The sequence below is a fragment of the Rhinolophus ferrumequinum genome, chromosome 15 (genome assembly GCF_004115265.2).
Source record: "Rhinolophus ferrumequinum isolate MPI-CBG mRhiFer1 chromosome 15, mRhiFer1_v1.p, whole genome shotgun sequence".
NCBI classification, from domain to species: domain Eukaryota; kingdom Metazoa; phylum Chordata; class Mammalia; order Chiroptera; family Rhinolophidae; genus Rhinolophus; species Rhinolophus ferrumequinum.
In genome coordinates, this window is record NC_046298.1 from 37352994 (window position 1) to 37369961 (window position 16968).

A 16968-nucleotide genomic window follows, 5' to 3' on the forward strand; every position below is an offset into this window, starting at 1 on the left:
AGGGTAGGTTGGAAAGGAGCTGTCCCTCTGTGACAGCAACAGAAGTAAGCCTCACCCTCTCAAGTATCATTTCCACTGAAGCAGATCTTTCCAAGCCATACTTTAGTGTGTGGCATCCCTTGTGATCTTTGGACCTCTCACATATGCCATCTGCTTCCTTCATTCTCACCTACCGCGTTTCCCTGAAAATAAGACCTAGCCGGACCATCAGCTCTAATGTGTCTTCTGGAGCAATAATTAATATAAGACCCGGTATGCTATGTTATATTATGTTATATTATATTAAAGACCCGGTCTTATATTAAAATAAGACTGAGTCTTATATTAATTTTTGCTCCAAAAGACGCATTAGAGCTGATGGTCCAGCTAGGTCTTATTTTTGGGAAAACAGGGTACCTCGGTGGATGGATATTGACGTTTTTCTCTCCAAATCCCAGGGCTCCTCATTTGCTCCAAAAAGGTGACCAGGTCTGGCTTGGAGACAGCAGGACCAGTTTAGTATAAAAAGGAACATGAGTTTTGATGGAAAATCTCCAATTTCCAATCCAGTATTATGCTCAAGTGAGAGGAGAGGACATTGTAGAGTATTAGAATATTCTAGAAAATGATTTCCCAAAATATTATATTCTAACAGCACCTTTAGGATACCAGAAAACATTTAAAGTTTTCAGATCCTGAGTTCCCCTTCCAGGTACATCATGAAGCCTTTCTTTCTACACCAGCAATCCCCCAATTTGTACCTTGAGAGCAGGGATGTGAAACTATCATACAAAGCAGAAGCTCCCAGGAGACACTGTACTAACGAAGGAAACAAAACCCTGTGGGTGGAATAGGAATTCTGGGAGGAAGTCACTCTCACCCAGGGAGACCAGATTCTTGCAGTTCTCGAACATCACGTCCATGTACAGTTTCCGCTGAGCTGGGTCCAGGCATTCCCACTCCTCCTGAGAGAATTCTATGGCCACATCGCTGAAGGTCAACAGTCCCTGAAATAAAAGACATTTACCAAGTGGCCACAGGCAGAGTTCATAATGTGACCCAATAGAAAACAAAGAGTTAAGAGAACTGGTTCTGACCAAGGAGAATATCCTGATTATCCAATAAGATCATTTCTGACACAGTAACATTCTCTGATGTATTTTCTAACTCTTGAGAAAAGAACATAATGTATGATCCACAAAACCACTGTAGAGACTTTCCTTTCCTAAAAAATAAATTGTGAAAATTAAGGCAACAACACAAGCATATCCATTTTCAAGTGTTGTATTTGTGTCACACAGTATAAAGGGTGTATATTTCTCAGGTGGAAAAGTCATAGTGAGAAGTGTAAAGTACTTCTCAAATTTTAACGTGTCCAACAATGCAGATTGTGATTCAGGAGTACTGGAGTGGGTCCTGAGTTTCCACAATTTGAACAAGGTCATTTTTAACTAGTGACACCAATGTTTCTGGTCTAGGTGCCACACTTTGAACAGCAGAGAGAGAGAAAATTATCATACAAGACTTTGAACTGAAACAGTTATACGGAATTTGCAGGTCTCATAGACTAGGACGGATAGCAACCACAATCCTTCTTTAAAATATCCTCTACACTAGATATTATTCTAACCATTTTTTATATATTAATTCTTAATACATATAAGTAATCTGACAACAATGATACTTCGTCTTATTTTGTGAAACATCCATTGAAGGTAGAGCCTGGGTGTTACTCCAAACTTTATCTAGAATTTATGAAAAAGAACACAGACCAATATGCAGAGACAACCCTCATAAATGTTCATAGCAGTTTCTGTAACTGAGAAAAACAGAAACAAATTAAGAAGAAGAAACCATAGCTCAAAAAATGTTAACATTTTATGAACAAAGACAGACATAAAAATGGAAACTATGAACACATTAAAAGTGACAGAGAAGAAACTTTTCAGGTCAATGAAAATCTCAGGTTGATTTTCAATTGTGAAAATCTCAAGATGATTTTCAATTGTGTTAATCTCGTAAATCTTCGTGGATGACACTCTTTGTTATTTTATAATCACACAAGGGAGATGAACACACACAAAGATATAAAATAAGTTAGAGCTATTGTTTCTTAGTCTTTTATTTCTTTGAAAAATTTTATCATTTGTGCTGAGCTATATTTTAGAAATTTAACACAGCTGAACAAATACGACTGTTGTAAACTTGTTTGAAAATACAAAAAAGTGATGAAGAGTATGTCTGTGATATGACTGTGGAATATAATGGAAATTTATAGGTCCAAGACCTGACTGATTAAAGCCTCCACTTGCCAGTATCTCCAATAAACAAAAGTGAGAGCTTTCATTCTGCAAAGAAAATGACAAAGAGAAGCTAAGAAGGGAGTTTCCAGATAAAATGTGATAGCTTATGCATATCTCAATAAATACCAATAAGACCCTTATTAATGATACAGGAAAACAAATATTAACCTTATACTACAGGAACCTGGCAGTGAGCACCTGAACCACATGAAAATCGAGTATAATGCAACTGAAATCAGATGACTTGAAAATACGGAAGGACATTTCATCTCTCAATCAGTTTTATGCAAATTTCAATCCACACATACCTCCCATATTCTGTAAATCTAATCAGTGCATTTAACAGTGATAAAGATAAACTGGAACTTGAAGCAAACATCAATCAGTCTAGGGGCTATGGAAGGAGCTAGGCCTTAAGGAAAATACCGGCTCTACTGATAGCACAATAGATCCCTAAAGGAAGAATTCTATGTTTATAATAAAGCTCTATGGTTCTAACTTCCCCTTCCCTTAATTTCCTCTTCCCTTCTATAAATACCTCTCCATCTTGGCACGCAGCTTGCCATGTTTGCATGCACTGGGTTGTAACCTTTTCTTTTTCCCCGAATAAATCCTTTTGGTGATGAAACACCTAGTCAATATTATTTTTCAGTTGACAATAGCAAGTCTTCATTGCCAATGCAGTAAGCACGTCTCTTCTAATTACTCTTCTTTTTCAGAACTTTCTGAGCTACTCTGACCATTAATGCCATCCTGGTTAAATGTGCATTTTCTTCAACCTGTTAACAGAGCAGATGTTGCAGCCAGATGATTCTAAAACCTATACTTCCCTTCTTCACAGATACCTGAGCATCTGACCCCATCCCAGTAGGAATCTTGGATATGAACGCTTTCCCATGTTGATCTGTCACAAAGGGAATGTTTTACTAGTTGAAGGTCATTAATTCATGGTGAGAATTCTTCATGCCATGTAGGGAGCCTGGATGTAGAGAATGGAGAAGGCTCTGGGACAGAGGAGAGAAGTGTTGTGAACAGCTGACCATAACAATCATAAGAAAAAAGAGTAGTTGAAAACAACCTCTCTAAATCCATGGATTTTAGGAGGAAATGCAGACACAGCCTCTGACCCGGGACAGAACGTTTACCTGAGAAGCAGCCATTTTGTCCTCCCTCCACCTGCTCTGGGTCGTTTTCTCAGGCGATGTTAAGTTGAGGAATCACATCTGTATCTTGAGAACGTGCCTTCAGAGGCGCCAGCGCAGCACCTTCATCTGTTTCCTCCACACCCACAGACACAGAAGGGCCTTGAAATGCTGAAAAGGCCACACTCTCTGGTCCTGTCACAGGAATTCAGGAACAATGAGCTCCTATGTGAAGACCAAACAGTTTTTTCTTTCCTGTCTTCCCGTGCTCTCCCCTCCCACAGATCTGCACAAATTCCACTACAGCAGTGAGAATAGGGGGTGCTCGCCTGCCTCTCTCAAACCCAACAGACCAAAGCCAGCTATCAACTCTCACAAAGGTGTGTGGGAGCCTCCAGATAAACCCTGGCCTCACCTTAGAATCAGTGGAGTACCTTCTTAAAATGACAATAAAGATCCACTCAGACCAGTTGACCAACTCTGAGGGGAGGGAGCAGGTAGGAGATGTTAAAACTCCTCACAAGATCCTAATAGGAATCTGGGTGGAAAATATGTAGCTAAATATTTCTTCTGATGCTTTAATGTGCAGACAGACCCCTTGGGGATCAGGGCCCCACTCTAAGAAGCTATGATTCTGCACTGGCACCCATGAAATGGCATCTTTAGTTTCCTAGTGGTGCTGACCTTGTTCTCCCAGACATGTTTTCAGTAGCACTGGGCTAGAGATATCACACGTTGCACACCTGAGACCTCTTAGTGTGAGGAGTTGGAGCAAGAACTTCTAGAAGGGCAGTTTCCTAGGACTGATTCCTAGTGACTGGGCTAGTCTAGGAATGGGTGTAGCCAGGTGGTTAGGTAGTGTGCAGGTGCGACAGGGGAGGCAGGATTCATTTGGTGACATCAGGGTTGTGTGAGGGACCCACCCTCAGAACTCTTCCCGAAACTACCCTGAGTCCCCAGGGTTTTGCGCTCCGTCCCCTACTATGGGCCACATGGAATAACAAGACAATCAGCAGAGTGACGGCCTGTATGCAGGTGAGGGGAGCCTCCATCCTGAAGTGACCAGGAGCCTGAAGGTGTTTACATCACAGTTTAGTTTGAAAATGAACCCATGGATGGGAATGCAGATTGGTGCAGCTGCTATGGAAGGCAGTGTGGAAGTTCCTCAAAAAAATTAAGAATAGAATTACCATACAATTCAACAATCCCTCTCCTGGGTATCTACCCAAAAAACCTGAAAACATTTTTTCGTAAAGACATATGTGCTCCAATGTTCATTGCAGCTTTATTTATGGTGGCCAAGACATAGACACAACGAAAGTGTCCTTCGATAAATGAATGGATAAAGAAGTTGTGGTATATATACACAATGGAATACTATTCTGCCGTAAGAAAATATGCACTAGTACCATTTGTGACAACGTGGATGGATCTTGAAAGTATCATGCTAAGCGAAATAAGTCAGACAGAAAAAGTCAAGAATCATATGCTTTCACTGATATGTGGTATAGAAAACTGAAAACAAAAGAACAAGACAAACAAATGAAGAAACAAAAACTCACACACACAGACAATACTTTAGTGGTTACCAGAGGGTAAGGGGGAGGGCGTGGTAGATGAGGGTAAAAGGGATCAAATATATGGTGATGGAAAGAGAACTGACTCTGGGTAGGGAACACACAATGTGTTTTACGGAACTATACACCTGAAATCTATGTAACTTTACTAACAATTGCCACCCCAATTAACTTTAATTAAAAAAAAAGAAAAAGAAAAGAAAATGAACCCATAGAGTAGTGGAGGACAGATTAGCAATCTGTACTGGAAACGTTTAGAAAAATGCCATACATGCATATTTGATGATACACAATGGAAGTGGTATGTTCAGTAATAAAGCAGATTATAACTGAATTCACAGAGCACAATTTTCTTCATTGTTATTTGCCTGAGAGTGTGTGTGTGGTGTAAGTGTATGTGTGCAGGTGTTTTATGAATTGTGGTGACACAAATTGTAGTCCCCCTGCACCCGTTTTAGATACCTGTATTTTCTCACTTCTTTAAAGTGCATTGATTAAGATATATAATTTTTAAAAACCTATCTATTTTTTAAATATTCTTTCAGAAGTCAGAATCTTTTAACATGTTGTCTGAAATAGTTGTATAATGCTCCACATATCACTGTAGTTTAATTTTTTAAGACTTTTTTAAAGAGTTTTCTGTTCACAACAAAATTGAGAGTAAAATCCTTCCAAAGTGAATCTTTCCAAAGTAAATCTAAAATAAAACGAGGCAGAATATTTTGTAACAGAATTTGTACATGTCCTAATTTATTAGGGGACAGTGGGGGGGAGGGGATGTGGCTTTCCTGGGGCCCAGCAGCCAGGGCCACCATCTGATCAATGACACAGCCCTGATTTTGATGCCACCTGAGACAAAGTAGGAGAGCGACAAACTCCCTGGTCTCTTCTACCCTCTCCAGTCTCTGCTAGGACCTCCCTGTGCCTGTCCCTGCCCAAAGGAGAGTAGTCTGGGCAGTGTCCCTGTGTCCACTTCAGAGCAGGTGACAGGCGGCCAATGGGTCAGAGAAATTACAAGCAAATGAGGGGCAGAGATTCTAAGAAAGAGAAACCACTGCCCATTATACCCTCCAGGTGGGCAACTTGGACAGGATAGAAGACCAACCCACAAGACCTCTCTCCAATACTGTCCATCTCTATCCCACAGGAGAGTCACACATCCTGTGTCCTGGTAAATCCTGGGACTAAGTTACTTCCCACTACTCTGAAAGGTAAGAAACCACTGCCATATTCCCCCAATATACCCCGGGTTCTGTATCGTCCTCCACCATGAAATGACAAGTGAGGGCTCCCCAAAGAATTGATCCACAAGGGTTACAATGACAAGTCACAGTGAAAGGAAGCACACTTTTTAAAAATTGCATCCTTCAAAAATGAATTCACAGTCCCAAGCCATCTGCACCACCACATTCACTGAAGCATTATTCACAATAGCTAACACATGATACAACCTAAGTGTTGGAATACTATTCAGCTATAAAAAGAAGGAAGTCCTGCCATTTACAACAACATGGATGCACCTTGAGGGCATATGTTAAGTGAAACAAGTCAGACAGAGAAAGACATACTGTGTGATATCACATATGTGGAATCTAAAAAAGGCAAACTCAGAAACAGATCTGATTTGTGGTTCCCTGATGGGTATGCAGGGGCAATTGGGTGATGGTAGTCAAAAGGTTACAAACTTCCAGTTGTAAGTTCCAGGGATGTAATGTACAACCTGTTAACAATACTGTACAGTATCCCCCCTTATCCTTGGTTTTGCATTCCTTGGTTTCAGTTACATACCATCAACCAAGGTCTGGAAATGTTATACAGAAAATTTCAGAAATAATTCAAAATATTTTGAGAGAGACCACATTCACATAACTTTTACTACAGTATATTGTTATAATTGTTTTATTTTATTATTAGTTATTATTGTTAATCTCTTACTGTGTCTGATTTATAAATTAAACTTCATTATAAGAATGTATAGGAAATATCAGTATATACCAGGGGTGCCAAAAAAGTGTATACACATGACTTTTATATACATTTTTTTTGGCACCTTCTGTATATAGGCTTCAGTACTATTTGCGGTTTCAGGCATCCACTGGGGGTCTTGGAACATATCCCCTGCTGATAATGGGGGACGACTGTATTGTATACTTCAAAGTTGCTAAGAGAGTAGATCTCAAAAGTTCTCATCACAAGGAAAAAAACGGTAACTACATGAGGTGATAGATATTAACTAAACTTATTGTGGGAATCATTTCACAATATATACAGATATCAAATCATGTTAGAAATCTTAAGCTTATCCAATGTTACTATGTCAATTATATCTCAATAAAACAGGGAAATATTTTTAAACCTCAACGAAACTTAAAAATAAATAAAATGCTCAAAAAATAAAAATAATTATTAAAGAAATAAAAAATAATTGCTTCCTTCAGACAATTTCATTGTAAATAAAGTCAAAGAGAAATTAAATTTAAAAATTAAGTGTACATTTCATTGTCTCCAGATATGAGAACCATTAATCACGGGTGTCCTTTACTCAGTGGCTCCTCCAGTGACAACAGAGAGAGGAAACTGTCTGGAATCTGGAACACCTGGATTTTGCTGAAGGACAATTCATAACCATATTTATCTATATATGTATAGGTGCCAGGTATTAAATTTTAATCAAAACTTAACCAACAATGAATTAATTTATTATAAACATACTTTCCCAGTAATGCATGAATACCTTCGTTCCTCTAAATCAGGGGTGTCCAAACTTTTTTCAACGGTTTTCACCAAGGGCCATATGCAGTAAAATATACAAACAGCTGGGCCACTCACTCGAGGTGAAGTACGTATTGCCTCACCTGGTTTATTTTAATAAACTAAATATATTTTTGGAATTTGCTGCGGGCCAATAAAAAATGGACTGCAGGCCGCAGTTGGCCCGCGGGCTGCAGTTTAGACACCCCTGCTCTAAAGTAACGTTCCTCATGTAAGGCACAGCAAGGAGATGGCCATCTATTAACACAAGCCAAGGAGAGATGTCAGCCCTGCGTGCACCTTGCTCTTGGACTTCCAGCCTCCAGAACTGTGAAAAACTACATTTGTATTTTTAAACCACTCAGCCTATGGTATTTGTTTATGGCACCCCTAGAAGACTAACACAAAGTCTATTTATCTGATATGTGTTTCACATGCTACTTATTTCTTTGGTTAAAATGAAATGGAATGCATTTTTTCTTTTTTCTAATTTAATCCACATATTTTAGCTGTATATCTTGAAAAAGCATTCAACTGAATATACTAAAATGTGTCTGACATTAGCAGGAACAATTAGTCTATTGATGCTCTATATATAATAATGGGTGCATTTCTGATTAGATTTACCAATTTGTCATGTGTATCTTTATTACACGTGTTTTATGTTCTTACTTTTTCTATCATCAGTTCTATATTATTTTTTAAAATAATTCTATATTTTACCACTTGGAGTTTGTATATTCGTCATTTTAGTTTTTTCTTTTTAATATATTTTAAGCCACTTTACTGAAGTGTGATTAACATACAAAAAGCTGTACATATTTAATACATATGGCAGTAGGAGATAAGAGTGGCTCAGAGGTTAAAACCCTTGTGAATCACCACCTGGGAACAGGGACTGGCACCAGGTCACCAACTGGGGACATGAACAGACTCAGAATCTCCAGCACCTGCCTTGTTTGGGTAGGTGGTCCAGATTTATCCTGCCCTGAAATGAGGAACCTTGAACCAAGAGAGTAACTAAAAGTCTAGAACAACGACTCCCATAGAGTTGACAGAAGAAAACACTGAGACATCCCTCTCCCCCCGACCCCACCCAGCAAAGCCTCTTTGGATCAGAGCAAAGGCAAGATTCACAAGCTAGGTAAGCCCTGCTGTTGCTGAGGTCACAGGAACATGCCACGTGGTTCCTGTGGACGCCACAGCCGCAAGGGGCAGAGTCAAGAGACGAAAAGAAAAAGGAGGTTTCATGCCCAAAGAAGCCATTCAGAAATGAGCTTTCAACAGACTGCGCCTTTTTCTTGCCTTCCTCATTCTCACTGCCCACCCTCCTCCCCAGCCCCCATATACCCCTCTCTATCCTGGGAGGTAAGACCTGTTTCCAGCAAACCTAAAGCTCCATTAAGGAGTGGATCTGTCAGTCGTTCAGGTCTAAACCAGCACCCCAGCACCAACATAAACCGAGGATCGATGCTGACAAACGCTGGGAATCCCTTTAGTGCAATGATTCCTTCCTACGGTTTCATTACTCAAAACTCAGACCCCACCCACGTCAAGCACCATCTAACGCAGCACATACAATAGAGATTTAAGAATATGGTATCTGGACCTAAATACAAATTCTGCCTCCATCACTTGCTAACCTTGAGCAAATGGCTTCTCTTCACCATACCTCAGCTTCCTCATCTGAACAACAGGGATAATCACAGCCCCCGCCACCTAAGAAACAGGGCACTCACCCCAAGCACTAAGCACGGTGCCAGGCCCAAACGGTACTGCTGATAGACAACAGCTATGACCTCAGCTCTACCTGCCTATAATAAATACGCTTTTCATCACTCATCCACCCTTATTCACCAAAATAAAACAGGGATGGCATATTTGATCTGTCGCTGTCACCTACCACATTGATTGATGTGTGAGCCTCACACCCTAGGCCCACATTGTCCAATACATGTGGCTACTGAGCACTTCAAATGGACATGTGCTGAAAGTGTAAAAGGCACACTGTGTCTCGAAGACGTCATGTGAAAAAAAGACGGTAAGATACCTCAATAATCTTTACATTGATTACATGTTGAAATAACCTTTTGGACAAAATAAAATACATTTAAATTAATTCCCTCTGTCTCTTCTGACGTTTTAAAATATGGTCACTATAAAATTTTAAGTTACGTACGTGGTCTGCACCCGTGGCTCGCATTCGATTTCTAATGGACAGCACGCCCACAGATCCTTGAGTAAGAGAAACAGCGTCTTCTTATTCACCTTCATATGTCAGTGTCTAGCATGTGCCTGGCACACAAGCGAGGTAGACAACATGTTTCAGAGGTGGCTGGATGAAAGATGCTCTCCATACTTGTCCTGGTCTTAAAAGGACCCACTCCTGTCCTCACATCTAACTAGGTCGCTCTTCATTCCAAATATTTAACAACCCGTAAGGCCCAGGACACACCAAATCAAAAGGGACGCAGTCATGCTGGCTGGAGAGTGGTCCTGGACCACACAACCACTTGAGTTGCGGACCTGTATTTGTACACGTTAATAACCCATGATGCTGGAGCTTAGAAACACTCTTTTCCCTGCCAGCCCAAGTCACCTTGCAAAGCTCACCCACAGGGACATTTGCCTTGTTCACTCTCCTTCAATACCTCACCTCGTTTCCTGTTAACCTGTGTCTGGTGTAGCAGCCAAGCAGCCAACCTTATTTTGAGGACGGGCTCTGTTGAAGGGCCTTCAGTTTTGAAACAACGGAACACCCCAACAGAAATTACCCCACTGTGTCCCACTGGCAGGGGAAACGATGCCCTAGCATCCCCAGACCACTCCTATTGCCACGTGAATTAGGCGCTACATCTAATCTGCAGGGCTTTGTGTGTTAAAAAACATGGAAAGCAAATGCTGCCCCCACTTTCTAAACTTGCCTCAGCCTAGTGAAGAGGGTCTGGGAAGAGAGGGCATTTGGCATAAGGATGAGGAGCTTGGAGCCTGGAGTCAGCTTCCTCGTCTGTACAGTGAGATCGATAAACTTACCTACTTCATTGGACTCTTGTGAGGACTAACTGAGGAAAAGTGTGAAAGCTTAGAAAAACACCTACTACAGAGTAAGTGCTATGTAAACAGTAGTTGCTATTATTGTCATTATTGTTTTACAAAAATTAAAGTAGCATGAACTTGAAAAGTGGGAATTCATCCTTCGCCAGCCACAATGATACTGTTTTAGTAGCAAACTCATTCCCATCTCTGGGCCTTTGCACTTGCTGCTCCCTCTGTCTGCAATGCTCTTCTTCCAGCTCTTGGCACAGCTGGTACCTCTTGCTCATCAAGTCAGCTCACGTGACTCCCCCTTAGAGGCCTGAGAGGACTCCCCTGACTGCAAGCTAAAGTAACCTCCTTCCTCACTACCAGCCTGCCTCTTCAGCCACTCTCTAGCCCCTCCTCCAGTCGTTTCCTGCATGATACTTAAAACCTTCTGAAATTACCTTGTTTATTGTGTGCCTCCCCAGCTGGAATGTAAACCCTAGGAAAGCAAAGATCTTGTCTGTCTTGTTCCCTGCCTACGGTTTTATGCTTTTAGCCACTATGCTACACTGCCTATGTACCAAGATGTTTACTGGACGTGTGTTAAGGTAAAATCCCAGAAACCTAAATGTCCAGCAATAGGGGAATGGTGAAATAAAGCGTGGTCTCTCCATACTGAAGAATGGGAGTCTAGCTGTTAAAAAGAACGATTCAGATCTGTACATAATGACTTGAAGGGAGATGGCCTATCACTAATTGGAAAAATCAAGTTACAAATATGTGTGGCTTGATCCCTACGGCTCCCTTTTTGGTAGTGAAGAAGGAGAAAAAATATACATATACATACATATATATACACACACACACACACATATATATACACATACATACATACATATGTGTATATATCTCCATTTAAGCACAGAAAAACGTAAGTCAGAGCATCCACCCAAATCACAAAGGGCAGAGAGCATATCCATTTTGTTCACCACTATTTCTCCTAAACCTAACAATAAGCACTTAATAAATACTCACTGTCTGAATAAATGCTTATCTCTGGAGGATGGGATTTTGGAGTAGAGGGTGGCACCATTATTTTCCTTATACATTTCTGTATTATTTGACATATCACGAGCATGTATTTCTTTGTGTAACTTTTTAAAAGCCAAATTCAACCCATTCTCACGCACACAAATTAAGACCATGACCAGCGCAATACGAAAAAGGAGCGATACCAGCCTGAAGGAAGCGCAAATGTACCAAATAGTCCAACAGCCTCTCATTCTAACAGATAAAAAGAAACACTTTAAAGAAAATGACTGTTTAATTCTTTTACTAAAACATAAATAAATTTAGATTTTGCAAGTTAAACACATTGAACAAGGTTAAGCTGTTACCATAATCATCATTTTTAAACCTAAATTTGAAATATATCAGCAAAATACGTTTTACAAAGAAAAAAGGCACCAGTCATTACACATTCTAAATTCCATTTTTGATTTACCACCTAACAACTGCAAAATAGGCTCACATTTAACTCTTAGACCATTCCACAGAGACTGCTAAAAACCATGTGCTGTTGTCACTAACAAGACCAAAATTTTTTTAAAAGTCACTGTTTTATTCCCTCAGAATAAGGAAAACAAAAAAAACACTTAGGTAACTTTGGGAGCCATCAGAAATTTGATTGAGACCATGGGTTTCCATCGTCAAATGAAACGACAACAGGTTTCTGACAACAGACTAATAATCCTCAATGGAGACATAATAAATTCCCTTCCCAACCTCTCTTCCCATGTATGTCCTGCCTCCCGAAATGCCGGGATGGCCACCTTCCCATACAGGATATTCTAACCCACTGACAAGGTACGATTTTTCAGAAAGAAATGAATGATTCAGCCGAGCTTTGACAGGCTAAAACTGTAGAAATGGGTCCCCTGAAAGCAAAGCTTTGACACCACACCTGTGGCCATTGCAATCTGGCTAAATCCATATTCTCTTCTCTGCTCCTTACTAATACAATGTTTTACATACATTAATCCTGGTGACTTAAAAGAAACAACTCAACCTAGTGGGAAAAGGCCACTTCCAGTAGTGGCCAAGGGGACTTCCAGTGTCCACGGGATGGGAAAACAAGAAGGGGCAATGAAATGGTGTTTCTGTGAAATGGCAGCTCCATCCTTCTTGCCAATCAACTGGACCTGGGAAGGCTGGGAGGGAAGAGGACCAACCCCCCTCCCCACCCTCCACCAAGTTTCTGGCTTGGGCAATCCAAACAATGTTGGCCCATTTGCCGAGATGGTGACTACTGGTTCTGGGAGAAGTTTGGGTTGAACACATTGAGTTCATGGTGCCCTAGGGACACTCACCAGGGGACATCAAGCAAGCACAGGCTCCAGATCTGGAGCTGGAACTCAGGGGGCTAATATGGGTTTGAAACAGAGTCAAGTGCTGGCAGCACTGGGATGGTACATGAAGCACTGGAGTGAACGTGCTGGCTTGCGGGGGAAGAGTGAGGGAGTGACTGAGCCGGAAGCTGCTGAGAGCAGCTCAGCACCATCTCTTCTCAGGCCTTTATACTACAGTATGTTCCACAATACAACCTCTTCTGACCAAAAATGGGGGTGGGGGCAATAACCTTGTCCCTGCTCTGTCCTGTAAAAAAGCAGCAAAGGCCTATTAAGAAAAACAAGATACAATTTTCAGGTGCTTATTATACACCAGGCCCTGTGCTAAGCACTAAACATGAATTATCTCCTGGGATCATCAAAACAACCCTGGCACAAAAGTCCCATGACTACTATTTCACAGATGGGACACTGAGCCTGGGAGTGAACATGTGGGGGAGCTCAGGGCTGTCATGTCACAGCCCACAGTTAGGCAGTGTCCGGACCAGATGGAGAACATCAAAGAACAATTGTAATACACAAGAGCTGCTACTTAGTGAGAGAATACAACCTCAGCAAATCCTTACAACCCTCTCAGGCTGATACTGTTATCCCATTTTACAAATGAGGAACCTGAGGCTGCAGGAGAGGAAGTCAACTAGACCAGTTTTGAGTCTGGCCCACAGGGGAAACCTCCGCTACAGGCAGAGCCCCACCCTCAGTGGGTCTCTGGGACAGTGGAAAAACGCTGCATAAATGGTACCGTTTACTGAACACTGACTACGGTATGTGCCAGCTGCTGCTCTAAGCACTTTACACATGGTATTCTCAGTGCATCCTCAAAACAACTCTATGAGGTGACTACTATTAAAATCCCCACTTTAATGACAGGAAAATGGAGGCACAGAATGGTGAAGTCAGTTCACAAGGTCACACAATAGGTAAATGGCGGAGCCTAAATTTGAACTAGGGTCTCTGCCTTCCAAACCAAATGCTCTTACCAACATAATTTCAGCTGGGCGGGTCTGGTGGCTCAGGTGGTTGGAGCTCCATGCTAACGTGGAAGTCACAGGTTCCATTCCTAGGTGGGTCAAGTAGCCACCCCTCTACAGCTAAGACTGTGAACAACCGCTGTCCCTGGAACTGGGCTGCAGTGGGCTGCGGTGGGGTGCCATGGGCTGCAGTATGCTGCCATGCGCGGGCTGGTGGCCAGCGAGAGTGGCCGGCGGCCAGCGTGAATGGCCGGCAGCCAGCGTGAGCAGCCGGCAGCTGGCTCAGCCAGGAAGAATGGAAGGCTCATAATACCGGCATGAGCCAAGGAGCCAACCAGACTGAGAAACAAAGGCTCAAACCGGAGAGGCAGGGGTGGAGGAAGGGAAAAAAAATAATTTCACCTAACAGAAGCCACTCTGCATTGAATGCTAACTATGGACTCCACTCTTTACATGCACATCCTCAACTAACCCTGCGAGGTCGATAATACCTTCACGCCATTTCACGCCATTTCTCCGGAACTAACAATAGCGCTAACACATAATAAGTACCTTCTGTGTACCAAATGCTTTATTCGCTAAATTTCAACATCTCAACAGAACCCTCAGCAAAAGAGATATACTCGCTTCTTCCCCGGTTTTACCGGAAACTGTGCTTCGGCGCGGTTTCCCTAGATAGCTGCTCCCCAGTGAGCAGAACCAGGACGCGAGCCCACTGCACCCTGACTCCCACTCCATGCTCTTCCGCACAGCGCCTGGTAGCACGTCTCGAAAGTTGAGCCACTCGCGTACGAGTACGGCCAGGTCCCGAGCGCGCGAGTCCCGACGCCGCCGCCCCCACAACCGGTGCCCACACCCGGCCATCGCCGGGTCGCCAGCCCGCGCTGACCCTCAGGGTCCGAGTGGATACCGATTTCCCGCCACCCTTGAGTGAAGCCGCCCCTGCATCTGGAGCCACATACCTGGGCGTCACGGCGGCCCGCTCCGCGGGCCCCACGACCTAGGCTTTCGGCGCCGCGCGGTTCGCTGGAAACACCGCCAGCTCCAGTGGCCCGAGTGACTTCCAGGCTACCCACTTCCAAGCCGCTTCGCGCGAGGCCTCCTGGGAACTGTAGTTTTGCCCTAGGCGGCAGCAAACTGAATAAAACCTGCCGCGCGGGTGCTGCCGGGAGTAGCTAGGCGCAGCACCTCACCGCCTTCTGGGAATGGTAGTCCATTTGGCTCCTCCGTGCTCCAGTTTCCACAGCACTTCCGCAGACCTGAGGGGAGGGGTGGGTGGAGGTGTGTGTTCTGCGTACGCCAACCCGGCTGCAGCGCTGCACGCTCTGCGAGGGCGGTTTTTCCCTTTCTCCCAGCCCTCTACACCTTTTCCTTTCTTTCAGCGAACCCTCTCCCTCCCTCTCCGCCAAGCGTGAGGTACTTACCCCGAGGGTGCGAGCATGGGGAGAGGTGGGGACAGTAAAGCCGCATGCTAGATCCCCAACGGAGCAGAGCGGCGGCCGAGGGCGTCTATGCGCGGTCCGCGCTCGCCGGCCGACTCTGGCCCTAAATGCTGCGGGCCCCGCGGGGAGGACTTTTTTTTTTTCCTTTCGAACGCGCGTGCGCGCGGGGACGCCCGTTGGGCGTTTTCCTGCCGGCCGCGCGCCGTGAGCACACGCGCTCACTCACCTCTCCTGGGTTTCTTCGCCCGGTGCGTGGCTGGGGGCTAAGCGCTGTATCGGCTGACTACCCCCGCAGCATCCCCAAGGTCGCACTTTCTAGGTCTGGTCCTTCAAATAGCAGCTCCTGGGTGCCGCCACACACGCCTTACACGTCCCTTGTTGAGAGTCCTGTCGTCTCAGGTAATAGGTTCGGTTCGCCCCTCCGGGAAGCAGACACGGTCCCCTTCCAGCCCACGCAGAGGGCCGGGACGCCCACATATGTAGGGACTGAGGTGTGGTCTCCTCTCCCCGTCCCAGGGAGCTCCAGAGCTTTGCCTTCCGAGGCAGCCTCAGGACCACCACCCAGAGGGGGGCCCTGGAAGCCCTGTTATCTACCATTCATTCGTTGATCTCACGTTATGAGGGAATGTGTTTATTGCGTACCAATGTATGGCCTGGGAAATTTTGTGTAAATTAGTCCATCTACTGACATAATCAAAATCCGACCCTTTTTTCAAAAAATGGAAGTTGGGCCAGTTAGCTCAGTTGGTTAGAGTCCGGGGCCTCTTAACAACAAGGTTGCCAGTTCCATCCCCATGTGGGCCACTGTGAGCTATGTCCTCCACAACTAGGTTGAAACAACTACTTGACTTGGAGCTGATGGGTCCTGGAAAAACACACTTAAAATAAAAAAAATTTTTAAAAAGTTAAAGTAAAAAGAAGAAGATGTTGCTACTCCTACTCCATAGGGGTTACCAGAGGAAATTGGCTGGAATTGCAAAGACCTCTGGTCAAGTAAACCCAGTCAGTATCTACCCTTCCCTCTTCATCCTTTCAGAAGTTGGTCACTAAGACTTGAAGCTGAGAAGCATATATATCTTGGGAGAGGGTAGGGGTTATTCATCTGCTCATTCATTTAACAAAAACGTATTAAGCACCTACTTCATGCCTGGTTGGATGATTATGGGGACGCAAGAGAAATCAAGACAAACTGGGTTCCTACTCTCGAGGAGCTAAGTACAGTGCGGGTATCAGACCACCACCCAACAGTGACAATCTAAATCAGTACTATTCTAATAGAAATATGCAAGCCACATACGCATTTTTAAATTTTACATTAGAAAATTAAAAGAAATGAAATTAATTTTAATAATTTATTTAACCCAATATATCCAA

At 43.4% G+C, this 16968-nt stretch overlaps 1 protein-coding gene across 3 annotated transcripts in view; it reads right to left on the minus strand.

Moving 5' to 3' along the window:
* LOC117034924 (zinc finger protein 665) overlaps positions 1–15735 on the minus strand; it is a 73324-nt gene extending 57589 nt beyond the window's left edge. Inside the window, exons 1-4 of one of the 3 annotated variants that reach the window (XM_033128404.1) lie at positions 15577–15735; positions 15115–15411; positions 3428–3619; positions 860–986 (exon numbers count right to left, since the gene is read on the minus strand). In XM_033128404.1, the coding sequence (XP_032984295.1) occupies positions 860–986; positions 3428–3442 (142 nt within the window). In that variant the 5' untranslated portion in view covers positions 3443–3619; positions 15115–15411; positions 15577–15735. Of the gene's footprint in view, positions 1–859; positions 987–3427; positions 3650–15114; positions 15412–15576 lie in introns of all 3 variants that reach the window. The other 2 variants (XM_033128402.1, XM_033128403.1) reach the window with 2 other exon arrangements.
* Between the last annotated feature and the right edge of the window lie 1233 nt (positions 15736–16968).